This window comes from Motacilla alba, chromosome 1A, assembly GCF_015832195.1.
Source record: "Motacilla alba alba isolate MOTALB_02 chromosome 1A, Motacilla_alba_V1.0_pri, whole genome shotgun sequence".
In the NCBI taxonomy this organism is placed as follows: domain Eukaryota; kingdom Metazoa; phylum Chordata; class Aves; order Passeriformes; family Motacillidae; genus Motacilla; species Motacilla alba.
The window spans coordinates 705,136-724,892 of NC_052031.1; the positions used below are offsets into that span (position 1 = coordinate 705,136).

Here is a 19,757-nt window from a genome sequence, read left to right on the forward strand (position 1 = left end):
TCCTGCGGGCGCACAAAGCTTCGCGTTGGGATGTGCTTCCCCTCCCCGCGTGCGCTGGAGAAGGACGTTTGTCTGTCTGTCTGTCTGTGTGTCCGTGCACCGAGCTGCCTTCGCCCAGGCCGGGCTGTGGGGCCGGGGACATTCTCCCCCGTGGCCGGGTGTCCGTCTCGGTGTCGCTGGCCGCGGGGACAGCCGAGGGCACAGCAGGGCTGAGCCCGGGCCAGCCGAGCGGGCCGAGGCCGTGCCGGGCTGTGCCCGTTCCTTGGCTTTCCCGGACAATAAAGACACAAAACCGCTCCGAGCTCTGCCAGGCTGCGCGGGCCACACCGCGGTGGCTCTGGGGACACACGGAGGCCACCCCAGGCCCCGTGCTGCTGTGAGACCCCAAAACGAGGGGGGAAAGCGGCTGCAGGGCCTGGCCCGGCCCCTCGGCGCTGTGGGTGGAGTTTTTTGGGGCTGGGTTTATTTTTTTTGTTTTAATTTTCCCTTCAGCTCGGGCTGGGTGGTCCCTGGCGCGGAGGGAGCCGGGATGCGGCCCAGCGCCCGGCTCTTTGTGTGCGGCCGGGAGGCTTCTCTCCCATTTAAAAAAAAAAAACAACCTTTTTTTGGCTTTTTTCCCCCCTCAAAATCCGCCTCATCCCCCCGCCGAAATGTGATTTCTTCCCCCAAAGTGATTGCTTCTCCGAGCAATGGTGCCTCCCTGCAAAAAAAGTGATTTTTCCCCCTCCAAAACTCTTTTTTTCCCCCAAAACGTCCCCTCCGAAGAGCTACTTCTCGCCCCAAAAAAGCAAGTTTACTCTGAGAAGTAGCTGCTCTCCAAAAAAATTACTTTTCCCCCTCAAAAATCCTGTCTTTTCTCCCCCCAAAGCAACTTTTCTTCCCCCAAGAGGGACTTGTCCCCAAAAAGCGAATTTTCTTTACCCAAAAGTGTCTTTTGTCCCCCCTAAACTGATTTTCCCCCTCCAAAAAAAGCAACTTACCCCTAGAAAAGGAACTTTCCTCCACAAAAATCAAGTTTTCTCCCTCAAAATTGATTTTTTCCCACTAAAAGAGTACTCCCTCCTTGATAAAGTAACTTTTTTTTCCCCAGAAAAAGTGTATTTTGTCCCACAAAAGTAACTTTTACTCCCCAAAAAGTAACTTTCCCCTTTAAAATTAACTTTCCTTCTCACAAAAGTGGCTTCTTTCCCCCCAAAGTCAACTTTTTGCCTCCAAAAAGTAACTTTTTACTCACAAAGGCCTTTTCATCAGAAGGATATTTTATTTCACAGGAAAAAAAAAAAGGATCTTTTCCTCAGAAGAAGGAACTTTTCCCTCACAAAATCGATATTTTCCTCATATAAAGTGATGGTTTTGTCACAAAAGTGACTTTTTCATTCCAAAACTGGACCTTTTCTTCATAAGAATGAACTTTTCCCTCACTAATAATGACTTTTTCCTCACAAAAAGGGAACTTTTTCCTCCCAAAAGAGACATTTGCTTCACAGAAAGGGACTTCTTCCTCACAGGAGTGACTTTTTCCTCCCAAGAAGGAACTTTTTCTTCAGGAAAAAAAAACCTTTCCCTCACAAAAAGTTACTTTTTTCCTCATGCGGGAGTTTTTATGCACAAAAAGGAAGTTTTCCCCTCAGAAAAAGGAATATTTTCCCCACAAAATGTGACTTTTTCCTCACAAAGGCCTTTTGTGAGGGGGGACTTTTTCCTCCCCAAAAAAAGAGTTTTCCCCCACTTTTTAGCGACTTTTTCCCTCACAAAAAGCGACTTTTTCCTCAGAAAAATGAACTTTTCCTCACAAAAAGGAAATTTTCCTGACCAAAAGTGACTTTTTCCTCACGAGAGGAACGTTTTCCTCACGAAAGGAGACTCTTTCCTCACAAAAACATCATTTTCCCTCACTTTTTAGCGACTTTTCCCCTTACTTTTTAGCGACTTTTCCCTCACAAAAAGGAACTTTTCCTCAGAAAAAGGGAACTTTTCCTCAGAAAAATGAACTTTTCCTCAGAAAAAAAGAAACTTTTCCTGACAAAAAGTGACTCTTTCCTCACGAGAGGAACTTTTTCCTTACAAAGGGAGACTCTTTCCTCCCCCCCCAAAAAATCATTTTCCTTCACTTTTTAGCGACTTTTTCCTCAGAAAAAGGAACTTTCCCTCAGAAAAAGGAAACTTTTCCTGACCAAAAGTGACTCCTCACGAGAGGAACTTTTTCCTCACAAAAGGAGACTCTTTCCTCTCAAAAAAAAAATCATTTTCCTTCACTTTTTAGCGACTTTTTCCTCAGAAAAAGGAACTTTCCTTCAGAAAAAGGAACTTTTCCTCAGAAAAAGGGTACTTTTCCTCAGAAAAATGAACTTTCCCTCAGAAAAAGAGAAACTTTTCCTGACCAAAAGCACTCTTTCCTCACAAGAGGAACTTTTTCCTCACAAAAGGAGACTCCTTCCTCCCAAAAAAAAATCATTTTCCTTCACTTCTTAGCGACTTTTTCCTCAGAAAAAGGAACTTTTCCTCAGAAAAAGGGTACTTTCCCTCAGAAAAATGAACTTTCCCTCAGAAAAATGAACTTTCCCTCAGAAAAAGGAAACTTTTCCTGGCCGAAAGTGACTCCTCACGAGAGGAACTTTTTCCTCACAGAAGGGCACTCTTTCCTCCCCCCAAAAAACCACTTTCCCCTCAGTTTCCAGCGGCTTTTCCCCTCACAAATCGCGTTCTTACCCTCCGCAGCGCTTCCCCCGCGGTCCCTCCCTCAGCCCGCCCCGGCGGGGGGCGCGGGCCGGGCCGGGCCGCGGGCGGCGGCGGCGGCGGAGGAGGAGGAGCAGCAGCGGGGCCGCTCCGCTCGCTCCCGGCGAGCCCAACAAAGGCGGCGGGGCCATGGCGGGCCCCTCGCCCCGCTGCGAGCCGCCCTAAGCCCGCCGAGCACCGCCGCGATGTGGCCGGGCCGCGGCGGGCGGCGCTGGGCGCTGGCGCTGGCCCTGGCGCTGGCTCTGGGCGGCCGCTGCCCCGCCGCCCACAACGCCTCGGCCGGGCCCCCGCGCTGCCGCCGGCCCGCGCCCTGCGAGCGGCTCCGCTTCGGCGCCTGCCTGGGCTCCGCGCTGCCCTACGCCGCCACCTCCACGCTGCTGGCCACCGACTCCGCCTCGCAGGAGGAGGCGCACGGCAAGCTGCTGCTCTGGTCCGGTACGGACGGGACGGCACCGGGAGCGGGCAGAGTGCGGGAGAGGCCCGGGATGGGGCTGGAGGGGGATGGGGAGCGGGGGAGAGCGGTGAGGGGAGAGCTTGGAGGGGGGTTTGGGTGTGGTGTGGGGGGGCTGGGGGTGGGTAAAGTATGGAAAACTTTATAGAGGGGAGCTGGGGATGGGTAGAGTATAGAAAACTTCATAGAGGGGAGCTGGGGGGGGATACAGTATAAAAAGTTTATAGAGGAGCGCTGGAGATAGGTAGAGTATAGAAAACTTTATAGAGGGGGCTGGGGGTGGGTAGAGTATAGAAAACTTCATAGAGGAGGGCTGGAGACGGGTAGAGTATAGAAAACTTCATAGAGGGGGAATGGGGATGGGCACAGTATAGAAAACTTTATAGAGGAGGAATGGGGGTGGTTATAGTATAGAAAAGTGTATAGAGGGGGGCTGGGGATGGATACAGTATAGAAAAGTGTATAGAGGGAGAATTGGGATGGGTAGAGTATAGAAAACTTCATAGAGGAGGAGCTGGGGGTGGATACAGTATAGAAAACTTTATAGAGGAGGAATGGGGATGGGTAGAGTATAGAAAACTTTATAGAGGGGGCCAGAGGTGGGCAGAGTATAGATAAGTGCCTAGCAGGGGGCTGGGGATGGGTAGAGTATAGAAAAGTGTATAGAGGGAGAATTGGGATGGGTAGAGTATAGAAAACTTCATAGAGGAGGGCTGGAGATGGGTAGAGTATAGAAAAGTGTATAGAGGGAGAATTGGGATGGGTAGAGTATAGAAAACTTCATAGAGGGGGAATGGGGATGGGCACAGTATAGAAAACTTTCTAGAGGGGAGCTGGGGATGGGCACAGTATAGAAAACTTCATAGAGGAGGGCTGGAGATGGGTAGAGTATAGAAAACTTCATAGAGGGGGCTGGGGGTGGGCAGAGTATAGATAAGTACCTAGCAGGGGGCTGGGGATGGGTAGAGTATAGAAACTTCATAGAGGGGTAGTGGGGATGGATGCAGTGTAGAAAAGTGTATAGAGGGGGGCTGGGGATGGGTACAGTATAGAAATCTTCACAGAGGGGGACTGGAGGTGGATACAGTATAGAAAACTTTATAGAGGAGGAATGGGGATGGTTATAGTATAGAAAAGTGTATAGGGGGGGGCTGGGGATGGGTAAAGTACAAAAAACTGTATAGCAAAGGGTTGGGGATGGGTAGAGTATAGAAAACTATTCATAGAGGGGGCTGGGGATGGGCACAGTATAGAGAACTTCATAGAGGGGGGATGGGGATGGGCACAGTGCAGAAAACTTTATAGAGGGGGGCTGGGGGTGGGTAGAGTATAGAAAAGTGCCCATCAGGGGACTGGAGATGGGTACAGTATAGAAAAGTGCCTAGCAGGGGGCTGGAGATGGGCACAGTACACAAAACTGCATCCAGAGGGCCTGGGGATGGGTACAGTCTAGAACAGTGTGTAACAAAACATTGTGGATGGGTGCAGTACAGAGGGCAGCAGCAGACTGGGGTACAGGGGGTGGATATGGGATAGCACAGGCCCAGGGGTGGGTGCAGTGTAGAAAACTCCACAGTGGGTGCAGGGGATGGGTGCAGCATACAGAGGAGCTGGAGGCTGGACTGGAGATGGGCACAGTGCAGAAAACTGGTTAAAAAGGGACTGGAGATGGGCACAGTGAAAAAAACTGGTTAAAAAGGGACTGGAGAGGGGCACAGTGAAAAAAACTGGTTAAAAAGGGACTGGAGAGGGGCACAGTGAAGAAAACTGGTTAAAAAGGGACTGGAGACGGGCACAGTGCAGAAAACTGGTTAAAAAGGGACTGGAGAGGGGCACAGTGCAGAAAACTGATTGAAAAGGGACTGGAGATGGGCACAGTGCAGAAAACTGGTTAAAAAGGGACTGGAGATGGGCACAGTATAAAAAAATGGATTAAAAAGGGACTGGAGATAGGAGCAGCGTGGAAGGGAGCAGTATAGGGGGCGTCTGGGGATGGGCACAGTGCAGAAAAGTGTACAGCAGAGGAGTGGAGGTGATGTACTGTGGGGAGGAGCAGGAGATTGGGATACAGGGAGGGTGTAGGGGGGAACAGGAGAGGATGGGTACAGCAGAGATGGGTACAGCAGGAGTCTGGGGATGGGTGCAGTACAGAAAATGGTTCATCAGGGGCTGGGCACAGTGTGGAGGGGCAGCCCTGGTGATGGGCACGGTGCCCCAGGGGCCCCACAGAGGGGTCCCAGTGCTGTGTGGGTGCTGTGGGGACAGCAGGATGGCCCCACAGTGGGTTCCTGGTGCTGTGTGGGTGCTCTGGGGACAGCAGGAGAGCCCCACAGAGGGGTCCCAGTACTGTGGGGACAGCAGTAGAACCCCACAGAGGGTTCCCAGTGCTGTGTGGGTGCTGTGGGGACAGCAGGATGGCCCCACAGAGGGGTCCCAGTGCTGTAGGGACAGCAGGAGAGCCCCACAGAGGGGTACCAGTGCTGTGGGGACAGCAGGAGAGCCCTGCAGGGGGGTCCCAGGGCTGTGTGGGTGCTGTGGGGACAGCAGGATGGCCCCACAGAGGGGTCCCAGTGCTGTGTGGGTGCTGTGGGGACAGCAGGAGAGCCCCACAGAGGGGTCCCAGTGCTGTGGGGACAGCAGGAGAGCCCCACAGAGGGGTCCCAGTGCTGTGGGGACAGCAGGAGAGCCCCACAGAGGGGTCCCGGTGCTGTGGGGACAGCAGGAGATGGCCGTGCCGGGGGTGGTGACAGTGCTGTCCCCTCCTCGCAGGCCTGCGCAATGCCCCGCGCTGCTGGGACGTCATCCAGCCCCTGCTCTGCGCTGTCTACATGCCCAAGTGCGAGGACGGGCAGGTGGAGCTGCCCAGCCAGACCCTGTGCCAGGCCACCCGCGCGCCCTGCACCATTGTGGAGCGCGAGCGTGGCTGGCCCGACTTCCTCAAGTGCACCACGGACCGCTTCCCCGAGGGCTGCCCGGTACGGCGCGGGCACGGCGTGGGGAGGGAAAGGCACTCTGGAGGAGAGGAGGGTTGGTGTTGGTCAGCCTGGAGAAGGGGAGGATCCAGGGAGAGCTTCCAGCACATTGCGGGGCCTGCAGGGGCTCCAGGAGAGCTGCAGAGGGACTGGGGACAAGGCCTGCAGGGACAGCACACAGGGAATGGCTGCCAGTGCCAGAGGGCAGCCATGGATGGGATCTTGGCCATGAGGAATTCCTGGCTGGGCTGGAATTGCCAGAGCAGCTGGGGCTGCCCCTGCATCCCTGCAGTGCCCCAGGCCAGGCTGGACACTGGGGCTGGAGCAGCCTGGGACACTGGCAGGTGGCCCTGCCATGGCAGGGTGGCACTGCAGGGGCTCTGAGGTCCCTTCCCGCCCAACCATTCCATGATTCCATGGTGATCCTATGGAACCCAGCTGTCCCCTGCCCTCCACAGGGGACTGATGTCCATCTTGGCCAGGGGGGTGTCTCCTCCTCCTCCTCCTCCTCCTCCTCCTCCTCCTCCTCACGGCCTGGTTTCCCCTCTGGCAGAACGAGGTGCAGAACATCAAGTTCAACAGCTCGGGGCAGTGCGAGGCGCCGCTGGTGAGGACGGACAACCCCAAGAGCTGGTACGAGGACGTGGAGGGCTGCGGCATCCAGTGCCAGAACCCGCTGTTCACCGAGAAGGAGCACCGCGAGATGCACGTCTACATCGCCGCCTTCAGCTCCGTCACCATCTTCTGCACCTTCTTCACCCTGGTGAGACGCGGGCTCCTTGTGGGGGAGCCGTCCCCAGAAGGGGACGGGCGCCGAGCTGTCGCTTTCTCCGCCCCCGCAGGCCACGTTTGTTGCTGACTGGAGGAACTCCAACCGCTACCCCGCCGTCATCCTGTTCTACGTCAACGCCTGCTTCTTCGTGGGCAGCATTGGCTGGCTGGCGCAGTTCATGGACGGCGCCCGCGACGAGATCGTGTGCCGGGCCGACGGCACCATGCGGCTGGGCGAGCCCACGTAGGTGTCACCTCCGTCCCCAGCCGCCGCCAGAGCTGTCCCCAACACCGAGGAGGGCTCTGGGGTCCGCTGGCCTCTGGGAGCACGGAGGGCGAGACCCCCGTGTCCCCTCACGGGGGTGGGTGACGCTCTCGCCTCTCCGCAGCTCCAACGAGACGCTGTCGTGCGTCATCATCTTCGTCATCGTGTACTACTCGCTGATGTCGGGCGTCATCTGGTTTGTCATGCTCACCTACGCCTGGCACACGTCCTTCAAGGCCCTGGGCACCACCTACCAGCCGCTGCTGGGCAAGACCTCCTACTTCCACCTCATCACCTGGTCCATCCCCTTCGTGCTCACCGTGGCCATCCTGGCCGTGGCGCAGGTAACGGGGCCACCGTCACGGGATGACGTGACAGTGACACCCGCAGCCAGCTGACCCTCCCGTCCCCGTCCCTGTCGCCGCCAGGTGGACGGTGACTCTGTCAGCGGCATCTGCTTTGTGGGCTACAAGAACTACCGCTACCGAGCCGGCTTCGTGCTGGCCCCCATCGGGCTCGTGCTCATCGTGGGGGGCTACTTCCTCATCCGGGGTAGGTGTGGCTCTGCTCTGGGAAGGGACGGGGTCACCGTGGGTGTCCCCACGCCCTGACCCCGTCGTCTCCCCGCAGGGGTCATGACGCTCTTCTCCATCAAGAGCAACCACCCCGGGCTGCTGAGCGAGAAGGCGGCCAGCAAGATCAACGAGACCATGCTGCGCCTGGGTGAGGCTTCAGCGGCACCGTTCCCCAGGGAATCCGGCTGGGAACGGGGACGTTCTGTCCCCTGGAGTCACACAGCCCCTTCGCGGGGTGGCAGCAGCCGGGGACAAAGCTCTGGTGGTGGTGGTGGCGCGGTCCCAATGCGGTGCCTTTGTCTCGGTGTCACCGGAGCTTGGCTGGATGTCCCTCTTCTCTTCCAGGCATTTTTGGCTTCTTGGCCTTCGGCTTTGTCTTCATCACCTTTGGCTGCCACTTCTATGACTTCTTCAACCAGGCCGAGTGGGAGCGCAGCTTCCGGGAATACGTCCTGTGAGTGGGACAGGGGCGGCGTGACGGGGACACGGTGGCACCGCGGTGGAGAGCCCCGTGTCCCCCACCAGCGGTGCCACCGCATCTCCGCCCTGCAGGGCTGTGGGGGCCGTGGGCTGTCCCCGCTCCTTACGGCCCCTGTCCCCCGCGCGTCCCCGCAGGTGCGAGGCCAACGTGACCATCGCCACGCAGACCAACAAGCCCATCCCCGACTGCGAGATCAAGAACCGGCCGAGCCTGCTGGTGGAGAAGATCAACCTCTTCGCCATGTTCGGCACCGGCGTCTCCATGAGCACCTGGGTCTGGACCAAGGCCACCCTGCTCATCTGGAAGCGCACCTGGTGCAGGTGGGACCCCGAGGGTGTCGCCCCAGCTCCCTGGAGCCCCTCCTGCCCCATCCAGTGGGATGTTGGAGGACATTCCCAGATGTTTGTCCCTCACCTCGCAGCAGCTCAGGAACGGGGGGTGGCCTCTCCCATGTGGCATTTGCGGGACACCTCCAACCCCAAGGGACCCATTCCCTGGTCTGCTGTCCCCACGTGCAGGAGGGGGAGCTGGGGAGGGTCCCTGTGTCCCCAGCTGTGACAGCTGTGCCCCCTGTCCCTCTGTGCCCTCCGTGTCCCCAGGCTGACGGGGCAGAGCGATGACCAGCCCAAGAGGATCAAGAAGAGCAAGATGATCGCCAAGGCCTTCTCCAAGCGCAAGGAGCTGCTGCGCGACCCGGGCCAGGAGCTGTCCTTCAGCATGCACACCGTGTCCCACGACGGCCCCGTGGGTACGTGCCCGGGGCAGGGGATGTCCCCAGCAGCCCCCTGGAGTCCCCAAAGTCCCCTCTTAACCAGATCCCCCGTCCCCACAGCCGGCTTGGCGTTCAACATCAACGAGCCGTCGGCCGACGTGTCCTCGGCGTGGGCCCAGCACGTCACCAAGATGGTGGCCAGGAGAGGGGCCATCCTGCCCCAGGACATCTCCGTGACACCCGTGGCGACACCTGGCAAGTCCTTGGGGACCTCGTGGGGAATGTCTGGGGGACGAGCCGGGCCGGGGGTGTGCGGGGAGGGTGTACTCAGGGAGATGGAATATTTGGGATGGATCCCCGTGGGATCAGGCGGTTGGCGGGGGCTGTTGGGAGGTGGCGGAGGGCACAGGCGGGACGTGGCCACTCACGGCCACCTCACCCCACGTCCCCCAGTGCCACCAGAGGAGAGGGCCAACCTGTGGGTGGTGGAGGCCGACGTGTCCCCGGAGCTGCAGAAGCGCAGCGGCCGCAAGAAGAAGCGGAGGAAGAAGAAGAAGGAGGTGACCCCGGACCCCGAGCGCTGCCCGGGGCTCTCCGCCGTCCCCAGCGCCGTCCCTCGCCTGCCCCGCCTGCCCCCCCAGCCCTGCCTGGTGGCCTTCGCCCCCGACGTCCTGCCCGATGCCACCTTCCCCGGGGGCCCGTGGGACGGGCGCGGCCGCAGGGCCAACGTCCTGCACGTCATCAGCAACCCCTTCTGCCCCGAGAGCGGCGCCGCCGAGCCCGAGAGCCCCGGCGCCGGGCGCTGGCACCGCAACGGGGGCCCCCTGCGGCCCCCCCAGCCCGGCCCCCTGCCCCGGCCCGGGGCAAGCAGGACTCAGGGCTGCCGGGCAGCGCTGGCCCCCATCCACTCTCGGACCAACCTGGTGGACGCCGAGCTGCTGGAGCCCGACTCGGACTTCTGACCCCGGAGGGATGTGGGGAGGCCGTGGGGACACCGGAAGCCACCTGATGCCACAGGGATCCGTCCCGAACGTTCCATCCACCCGAGCGCATCCCGTTCCTCCCCTTGGAGGATTTGTCTCCGCGCACTTCCCGGCCTAGAGAGGTTTTGGGATTCCCTCCGGCGTCGCCGGGAGAAGGGAGCTGTCAGTGGGACAAGCCCCAGCTCCCACAGGGATTTAGGGACCAGGGGGACGCCTGGGGACAGCCTAGATCAGGGTAGATTGGGGGCAGCTCTGCCCCAGCCACAGCTAGAGGTACGTAGAGCTCACCCCCACTTGTGCCAATAGCGAATTTTTTTAAATTCCCGATTTTTTTAATGTTTGTATCGTGGTGCCTCTGCTCGGGGTGAGCCAGCAGCAGCAGCGGTAGCAGCACCCCTGGTGTGCACCCCTATTTTGGGTTCACCCCAATTCCTTCCGAGACCCCAAAGTGCCTTCCGGCTCCCCAGGGAGCTGAGCCAGACCCAATTCAGGATTAGTGGGGTGGCAGCACCAGGGAGAGGGGACAGGAAGCACCTCGGGCTGCCTGGGTGCTCCTGAGCAAAAACAAAAACCCCAAAAACCTCGGGGTGCTCGAGGTGAATCAGGGTCAGCCACCCCCAGAGCAAAGCTTTTTTTTATTATTTTTTTAGGATTAAAAAAAAATGAAAATCAAGTCACAGCAAACCCAGCGGAGCCCTGAGGCAGGAGGGCTCCAGTCCCTGCTGGTGTTTGGATTTTCCCTATTTTTATTAAGTCCTGGTAGGCTCCTGGCTTTTTTTTTTCTTTTTTTTTTCTTTTTTTTTATTTTTTATTTTGCTATCCCAGTGACCTCCACGGGTTCATTTTTGCTGTGTAAAGGAAAAACCCTCCTGTATCAGTATTAAATTTACAGATTTTCAATCCCAGTGGCTGCTCTGGGCTCTTTTGGGGAGGGATCCGTGTGGGAAAACATTGTTTGTCCTTTCTCCTAAAAACTGCTTTCAAGTGTTTCAAACTGCTTTAAAGCACCTTAAAATCGGCTTTAAATTGTTTCAAACTGCTTTAAAGCACCTTAAAATCTGCTTTAAAGTGCTTTGAGCCCCCTGTTCCACCTGCAGGAGGGAGCTCTGAGGGGCTGGAAATGCCCTCGGGGGCTGTGGGGACACTTTTGGGGACAGCTGGGCAGCTTTGGGGACAGCTGGGGCCTTTGCCAGCAGGTGGCACCACGGGCTAAAATATCCCCCAAATTTTGGGGTGCTCCTGCGTAGGGTCCCACTGAAGCATCTGAGGTTTCCCACGGTGCTGGTGCTTTTTTTGGGGAAAAAAATGCTGCTTTTGGAAAAGATCCTTTTTTTATTGTGCCTGAGAGCCGTGCAGCTGCAGGCTTTGGTTATCCTGCAAACCAGACCCTGACATTTAGTTGGAATTGGTCAGTGAAAATTGCATTTTTCCAGGCTTTGGTATTTTTTTTTTTTGGGCTGACTGTGCTACGGAGTCAAAGCTGGATTGTCAGGGATGAAACAAAATATTTCTCTTTATCTCCCTTTTTTTGGGCTTTTTCTTTTTGTTTTTCTTTATATTCTTTTGTGTCTTTCTCGTTAAAAAAACTCTGACAAAACTATTCCTAAAAGATTTGCCATTTTGAAACGAAAAAAAACCCAAAATATTTTCATTTTGGAAGCAGCAGGGGATGTGCTGACAACGTCACATCCCCTCCCAAAAAAACCCCACCTTGATTTGGTGCAGGGGGAGAAAATTTGGAAGGAATGAAACACCCCCAGTTTGCCAAAATCCAGCAAATTCCCCTGAAATATCCCTAGGGAAAAGCTCCAATGGGAGGGGCAGGAGGGTGAAGCACAGAGGGTCAGACATCTCCCAACACCCCCAGGGGTTTCACTGGGGAAAAACGGGGAAATGTCAGGAAATTTGGGGAATATTCCCCGTGGATTCACCGAACCACCGATCCCCGGGGAGAAACTGGAATTTTCCACCCACCTGGTGGAATTAAAAGGATGAAATCTCCGTTGGACGAGGAAACAACCTGAGGAAGTGCAGGTTTTTACTCCCGTTCTGCCTCAATTCTCTTTGTGGGAAAGCCCAAACTCTGCTGCGGATCTACACCCGGCCGCGCCTCGCACGGAGAGCAATTCTGCTTCTCCAAAGCTGTTTTCTCCCAAACTTCCAGGCAAAGCCATCCCAGGCTGGTGCCGGGGAGCGAGGGAGGGAGCCAGCCCCGAGCTTCCTGCTTCTCACAGAGCCCCAATTGTTGGAGCCTCCCTCCCCAGGAGCCTCTCCCTGCTCTGCTGGTGCCCGTTGTTTTCCCAGATAAATCACCAGGCACGGCCCGGATCCCTGGCACAGCCTCGCTGTGCTCTCCAGGCTGCCTCAGGTTTGGCTTTCCTGTGCTCCACATTCTGTGCTGATCCAGCGTGTGGGGCTGGGTTCATATTATGGGATGGTGAGCTCTCTGCACAGAGCAGGGAGACAAAACAATTCCTGCTCCAGCTGGGACCAAGGACAGATGAGCCAAAGCTCAGCCAGGAGCACAAACAGCGTGGGCTGCAGAGAGACAAACAAGCAGGGTGGGAGTGCCTGGGCTAAAGCTGGAACGGGACAATGAACTGCAAGGGGCAAATGGAGCAGAGCTGAGCCAAGGGAGAGACCCCGGGAGCGCTCGTGCATTTTGGGACCATTTTGGTTCCTCTTGGGTTCATTTTGGGACCATTCTGGTTCATTTTGGTTCATTTTGCGTTCATTTTGGGACCATTTTGGTCCATCTTGGGTTCATTTTGGGACCATTCTGGTTCATTTTGGGACCATTCTGGTTCATTTTGGTTCCTCTGGGGTTCATTTTGGGACCATTTTGGTTCCTCTTGGCTGCAGCCCTGGCTGGGCTCTTGTGCTGCCCAAGGTGGATCCATGGAGGAGATCCTTGCAATAAATCCCCAATTTATTCTGGAACTCTGCCCAGCCTCTGCTCTAGCTCAGCCTTCACAGGGAAAACCAGGAGTTTTGGGGGTGCTGGCAGCAGCACAGGGTGTTTTTTCCAGGAAAACACCATCCCTGCCAGTCCCCTGATTTTGGGAATATCCTTTAAAAGGTGAGGAAGATCCCACGCTGAGCCAGGTGGGCTCAGGCTCAGGAATTTGCCCTGGTGAAGGATGTGCAAAGCAACGTGGGATCTTTTTGTGGGATCTGAGATGATGAATTCTGGAGATTTCTCCATCTCCAGGGCAGCACAAGCTCCTCTTAGCAGAAGAGGAGGATCAGGGTGATGATTTTGCCTTGGTCAAGGGCATGCGAAACAACTTGGTGGGGTTTTTTGTGGGATCTGTGGGATCTGAGATGATAAATTCTGGAGGATTTCTTTATTTCCAGATCAGCACAAGCTCCTCTCCTCAGCAGAGGAGGATCAGGGTCGGGATTTTGAATTTGCCAGGGGTTTGCAAAACAGCCTGGTGGGTTTTTTGTGGGATCTGTGGTACCAGGAAATGATAAATTCTGGAGGGTTTCTGTATTTCCAGGGCAGCACAAGCTCCTCTTAGCAGAAGAGGATCAGGGTCAGAATTTTACCTTGGCCAATAAAACCTGGTGGGGTTTTTTGTGGGATCTGTGGCACCAGGAGATGATAAATTTTAAAGGATTTCTCCATCTCCAGGGCAGCACAAGCTCCTCTCCTGAGGATCAGGATCGGGGTTTAGAATTTGTCAGGGGTTTGCAAAACAGCCTGGTTGGTTTTTTTGGGGATCTGTGGCACCAGGAAATGATAAATTCTGGAGGGTTCCTCTATTTCCAGGGCAGCACAAGCTCCTCTCCTCGGCAGAGGAGGATCAGGGTCGGGATTTTGCCTTGGCCCAGACACCCAGGTGGGTTTTTTGTGGGATCTGAGATGATAAATCGCGGAGGATTTCCCCATCCCAGGTCAGCACCACCTCCCACCGCTGCGGCAGCCGCGACCTTTCCAGCTCTCCATGGAAGGGGAGGGATTTCCCTGCAGCTTCAAATCCCTCCCACGGCGGCTCCCAAGGATTCCGCGTTCCAAAGGGCGGCTCTGCGCTGGGATTTTGTGATCCCGGAGAGAGGCAGGGACGGGCTGCGGGCTCAGATCCCGCTGCTGGAAACAGCTTCAGCTTCTGAGATGGGGAATTGTGCTCAGCACGCCGGGATGCGCTGCTTCTCCTGTAACTCCCATCCCCTCTGGAATTCCTGCCCCTCTCCCATGCCTCTTCCCTGAAATCCTCCTTCAGCCTCTCCGCTGCTTCCATCTCTGCCCTCCCTCCTGGTTTTTGGGGAGGTCTCTGCGGATTCCTTCTCTCTCTCCTCTCCTCCAGCTCATCCCAAACACCGAGCTCACCCGGGCTTTGAGAATTGGGCACTCGAGGATCGGAATTGACACTTGAGAATAGAGAATTGAGAATTAATTGAGCTCTCACCCACCAGCAGCTCCAAGTTCTTCTCTCGGGGCTGATCTCAATAAATAGCAATAATAAAAGGACGGGTTTGCAGTCCGGAAGAGGCATATTCCCAAAGAACCGGATTTAGAAGAGGTGGTAAAAGTTAAATCATTAAATGTAAATCACGAATGTGGTGCTTTATTACTGAGGTGCCTGTAGGCTGAGCTCTGTGCCTGGCAGGACAGCGAGTCCCAGGATCTGGATGGCACATTCCCCATTCCAGGACGTTGTGGCTCCTCATTCCCATGGGTTTTCCTGCCATTGGTTGGGATTGATGGTCTGGGAGGGCTTTTCCAACCCCTTTGGCTCTGAAATTCCACCGTTTTGACCCAATTTTCTCACTGGGACGGCTTTGGTGGGACATCCACCCTTGCTGGTGGTACTTGGGGACATGAATCAGTGGTGACCTTGCAATGGCTGGATTTCATTGTCTCTGAGGGCTTTTCCAACCCTTTTGGCTCCGAAATTCCATCATTTTGGTCCAGGCCTGGGGGCTGCCTGGCCAGGCCATGGCACTGCAGGGACACCAAGGCCTGTGACAGATTGAGTCCAGACAAGGGACAAAGGAGCTGGGGAAGGGAATGGAGCCCCAGGAGGGGCTGGGGGAGCTGGGCAGGGGCTGAGCCGGGAGCAGAGGAGGCTCAGGGGGCCCTTGTGGCTCTGCACGAGTCCCTGCCAGGAGGGGACAGCCGGGGGGGTCTCAGGGAACAGGGACAGGAGGAGAGGGAGCGGCCTCAGGCTGGGCCAGGGGAGGGGCAGGGTGGGCACCAACAGGAATTTCCCCATGGAGAGGGGGTCAGGCCTTGGCAGGGGCTGCCCAGGGGGGTTTGGAGCTCCCATCCCTGGACATGTCCAAGGAATTCCTGGATGTGTCACTCAGAGCTCTGGGCTGGTAACGTAAAGTGAGGATCGGGCACACTTTGGTCTCGATGGTCTCGAAGGTCTTGTACAACCTCAGTCCTTCTACGATTCCGTGCCCGGCGGCCGAAACACCGAAAATTCACCAAAACGCGGAAAAAAGAACCAAATGCCCTCACGGGGGCGCGGACTACAACTCCCAGCAGCCCCCGCGCGGCCCCGCGAGCAGGCGGGGCGCGGTACGGCGCTGCAGGGCATGCCGGGAGCTGTAGTCGCGGCGGGGCGGAGCCGGGGCGGGAGGACTGCGTGTCCCGGCAGGCAGCGCGGCGGCGCGGCCGGCGGGGCGGGGCGAGGCGGGGCCGGCGGCCCTGAGGGAGCCGGAGCGCAGCCGGGGCGCAGCCGGAGCGGTCGGCGGCGATGTCGGTGCAGGTGGCGGTGGCCGCGCCCGCCGTGGAGCTGAAGGAGCTCGGCGGCCCCATGGACAAGGCGGCGGGGCCGCCGTGCGAGCCTGTGGGCGCTCACGCAGCGGGGCACGGCGTGGCGGCGGCGCCCGCCTGCCCCGTGCCGGGCGCCGAGCGTGAGGCGGCCCCGGCCCCCTCCGCCGAGCGGCCTCCGGGGGGCGGCTGCCCCGGGCTGTCCTCGGCCGCCGGCATGTCCTCGGCCGCCGGCGTGTCCTCGGCCGCCGCCAAGGCGCCGCAGGCTTCGGCCATGAAGAGGAGCGACCCGCACCACCCCCAGCACCGGCACCGCGACGGCAGCGACAGCAGCGGCGGCGCGGCCGAGGCGCTCGTGAGCCCCGACGGCACCGTCACCGAGGCGCCGCGCACCGTCAAGAAGGTAACGGGGGCGACAGCGGCACGGAGCCCTCCCGGCCGGGCCGTGCGGGCCAGCCCTCGGGCACAGCCCCGCAGCGGGGACCGGCACCGGCCCGGGGCTCGGGGACGCGGCGCTGCCTCGGCCACCGGGCAGGGGCCGGCCCGGTGCGGGGTCCCCGGTGCTCGGCGGGTGTCGGTGACCCCGAGGGGCTGCCGTGGCCGCGGGGGCGCTCCAGGGCTGTGGCTGCGTTTAGGGACGTGTTCTGCCGTGCCTGGGGGGGGTCTGTCTGTGCCTTGTCCCCCCCCATGTCTGTGCAGGGGGAACATGTGGGGTGACACTGAGTGCATGTACACCCCGCTCCTGCACCCCCAGGTGACACTGAGTGCGTTTACACCCCGCTCCTGCACCCCCAGGTGACACTGAGTGCGTTTACACCCCGCTCCTGCACCCCCAGGTGACACTGAGTGCGTTTACACCCCGCTCCTGCACCCCCAGGTGACACTGTGTGCCTTTACACCCAGTTCCTGCACCCCAAGGTGTCCCTGGGTGCCTTTACACCCAGTTCCTGCACCCCAAGGTGACACTGTGTGCCTTTACACCCAATTCTCACACCCTCAGGTGACACTGTGTGCCTTTACACCCTGTTCCTGCACCCCAAGGTGTCCCTGGGTGTCTTTACACCCCATTTTCACACCCCCAGGTGACACTGGGTGCCTTTACACCCCGTTTCTGCACCCCCATGTGTCCCTTTCCACCCCCTCACCTGCACCCCGAGGTATCCCTGGGTGCCTCTACACCCCTCACCTGCACCCCAAGGTGACACTGTGTGCCTTTACACCCAATTCTCACACCCTCAGGTGACACTGTGTGCCTTTACACCCCGTTTCTGCACCCCAGGTGTCCCTGGGTGCCTTTCCACCCCTCACCTCGCCCCAGGTGTGTGAGCTGCCGGGTGTGTGGGTTCACATCGGGTTCACGTTCCCAGCCTTATCTGGGGAATGTGGATAAGATAAAAACGTCCCCGCTGCCGCTGGTGACATTGCCACCTGGGGCAGGGCCGGGTGTGCCCGTAGCTGGCTGTGGGGTGTGGCAGGGGGGTTTTGGGGGTGCCCCTCTCCCCGGGGTGCTGTGAGCTGGCAGCTGCCCCCCAGGAGCCGTGAATCCTGGTGGGTCCGTCCGTGTGTCTCCAGCTCCTGAGCAGGACACGGGTGCTCCCTGCAGCAGGGGCTGAGTGTATCCTGCCGTGCGTGCAGGGAAACGCACGTTTTCTCCTTTTTTTGGCATCATTCCCATTGGAAATCCCAGGAGAGGGAGTTGTCCCCTGTGAACCTTCTGGGGACGTAGGGAAACAAGTGTCCCTGTCCTAAGGGAGCCTCTCACCTCTGAAACTTTGGGGTGAAGACCTCACCTCCCCTGCTGAGGGACTTCCACCCTCTTTTTTAGGGGCTGCTCTAAAATTTCCTGTCCCTTTGGAGGGCCCAGGGAGAGGGGGCTTGTCTCCATAACTGAGCTTTCCTCCTGGCTGGCTTCGCTCAAATTCCAGTTTCTCCTTGGAGGGAGCACATCCCTGCAGGGCAGGGTCTGGATCTTGGTTTCTTCCTCCCCTAAAATCCCTTTTTTTTTTGGGGTTAGGGGGCGTTCAGCTGCTCAGCAAAGGACGTTTTCCCTCTGAGATCCTGACTCCCGCCCCAGTGTTTGGAGTCCTTTCTGTTTGCTATCCTAATCCCATCTCTGTGTTTAGAGACCCTCAAACGTGCTTAAACTCTTCACCCACCCCTCTCCATTCGTTCCTGGTTTCTCCCTTTTTCCAGAGGGTGTCAGGGATCCTGAACCAGCCTCAGAGCTGCACCACCCCCTGGCTGCTCCTGATGCCAGGAGCAGAGCCCAGATCCAGGAGGAGCCTGCAATTCCAGCTGCCCCTGCCTCCCTCTGCTTGGGCTGTGCTGCTGGAGGGGGCCTGGCACCACAAACTGTCCCTTCTCCTCCTTTTCTCAGCCTCTTCAGCAGTTCCAGCCCCTCAAACCAGGCTTTCCATTCGTGCAGCTCCTCTCCTCCTCAGGAGGAGTTAGTGAAATAAATAATACTCAATATCCTGGTGTTATGGGAATAAAAGCAGATTTGGGAGCCATCCAATTGTCCCCAGGCCCGGGGCTGTAAAATTGGGCACGTGGAGCTGAAGCATCTGCTGAAAGGAGGTTTAGAACAAAAATAAGATCATTTCTTTTTATTCAGACCCAGCAGAACTTTGCTGCTGTAGAGGTAAAAGTCTAATTAAAAGAGATGAAATTTGTAGTGGAGCTGTGATCCTTAGGAGTGGTTGATAGAAACAAAACCTCAGTATTTTTTTCTTGGCTGCTTTATATAAATGTGTTTTTCTGGGTTTTTTTTTTCCTTTCCTTGGAATCCTAACACCCATCCTTGAGATACTGTGCCGCTAAATTGTGATTTTGCAATTGTGAGGCAAAAAGAGTTCCCAGAAAATGGCAGTGACTCTTTTCCTCTTTTCACTCTCATTTTAAATCTCTTCTGTCAGCTCAGCATTTTATTGATCTGCCTTCAGATGTTCTGATTTGTATTTTACCTTGATAGGGTGTAAAATAAGATGGAGTAGATGATATTTTATATATATTTATAAGCAGACATTATAGATGGTGCTGGGCTTTTCTCTGCCAGCTTTAGAGATCAAATCTTGGAGAAGATCCCTGGAATTGTTGTTCCCTTCGGGCTCTTGCTGGAAATGCTGGAATTCCTCATTCCTGAGGTGGAATTTTGCAGGTGAATGCCCATCCAGTTCTGACCCCTGCCACAAGAAAAGTTAAATTTAATCAGATTCAAGTCTTGATTGAATGGTTGTGAGGTGACAACTCCATGTACTTTTTTTTTCTTCATCTGGGAGAAGAATGCTGGAATCATGGGATGGGTTGGAAGGGACTTTAAAGCCCATCCAGTTCTGACCCTCAGCCACAAGAGAAGTTAACTTTAAGTAATTTCAGTCCTTGATTGAATGGTTATGAAGTGACAACTCCATGTACCTTTTTTCAGCTGGGAGAAGAATCACGAGGTGGGATGGGTTGGGTTGGAAGGGACCTCAAAGCCTGTCCAGTTCTGACCCTCAGCCACAAGAGAAGTTAACTTTAATGAGATTCAGGTGTTGATGAGTGGCTGTGAGCTGCTCGGGGCTCTGGAGTTCCTGCACCCCGCCCTGGGAAGGTGAGGGATGAAGGCTCCAGCCCCTCTCCTCACCCTCTCTCCGTGCCCTCCTCCCGTGGCTCCAGGCTGAGGATTGCTCCCCTTAGGCTGAGTGAATTTCCTGTGGGGTGAATCTCCCGAGTGTGGGGTCCTGGAGGAGCTGGGAATGGGGAGGGAGCTGGAAAAGCCCCTCGGGAGCAGCCCTGGCTGGGTGTGGGGTGGGTTTGGGGTCAGTTCGGCCCCGTCCCTGCTGTGGGGTGAGCCCAGGGGCTGGGGAACAGCTCCAGGTGTTCCCAGCTGTGAGTCAGGCCCTGAGTCACCGGCATTGGCTCCATTTGGGGTTTTAGTGGTGTTTTGGTGATGAGGTGATTGCTCAGCAGCTTTAGAGGGTGGTGGCTGCTGCTTTGGGGGTTTTGGTGATGAGATGGTCACTCATCAGCTTTAGGGTGTGCTGGTGCTGCTTTGGGGGTTTTAGTGGTGTTTGGTGATGAGATGGTCGCTCAGCAGCTTTAGGG

The 19,757-nt window shown here is 56.9% G+C and overlaps 1 protein-coding gene across 1 annotated transcript; it reads left to right on the top strand.

The window, feature by feature from the left end:
* The first annotated feature begins 2,749 nt into the window (after positions 1-2,749).
* LOC119708603 (smoothened homolog) lies at positions 2,750-10,448 on the top strand. Its single transcript, XM_038155177.1, has 12 exons — positions 2,750-3,171; positions 5,957-6,162; positions 6,713-6,922; positions 7,002-7,174; positions 7,320-7,539; positions 7,624-7,747; positions 7,826-7,918; positions 8,116-8,224; positions 8,386-8,571; positions 8,851-8,999; positions 9,084-9,218; positions 9,417-10,448. Exons 1-12 carry the CDS (start codon positions 2,922-2,924, stop codon positions 9,923-9,925), a joined length of 2,364 nt encoding a protein of 787 aa, XP_038011105.1. The 5' UTR covers positions 2,750-2,921; the 3' UTR covers positions 9,926-10,448.
* The last annotated feature ends 9,309 nt before the right edge of the window (positions 10,449-19,757 follow it).

Coding starts and splice junctions, on each gene's coding strand:
- LOC119708603 (XM_038155177.1), top strand. CDS start 2,922: ATGTGGCCGGGCCGCGGCGGGCGGCGCTGGGCGCTGGCGCTGGCCCTG. Junction 7,748..7,825: donor GGGCTACTTCCTCATCCGGG/GTAGGTGTGGCT, acceptor GTCTCCCCGCAG/GGGTCATGACGCTCTTCTCC. Junction 9,000..9,083: donor GTCCCACGACGGCCCCGTGG/GTACGTGCCCGG, acceptor CCGTCCCCACAG/CCGGCTTGGCGTTCAACATC.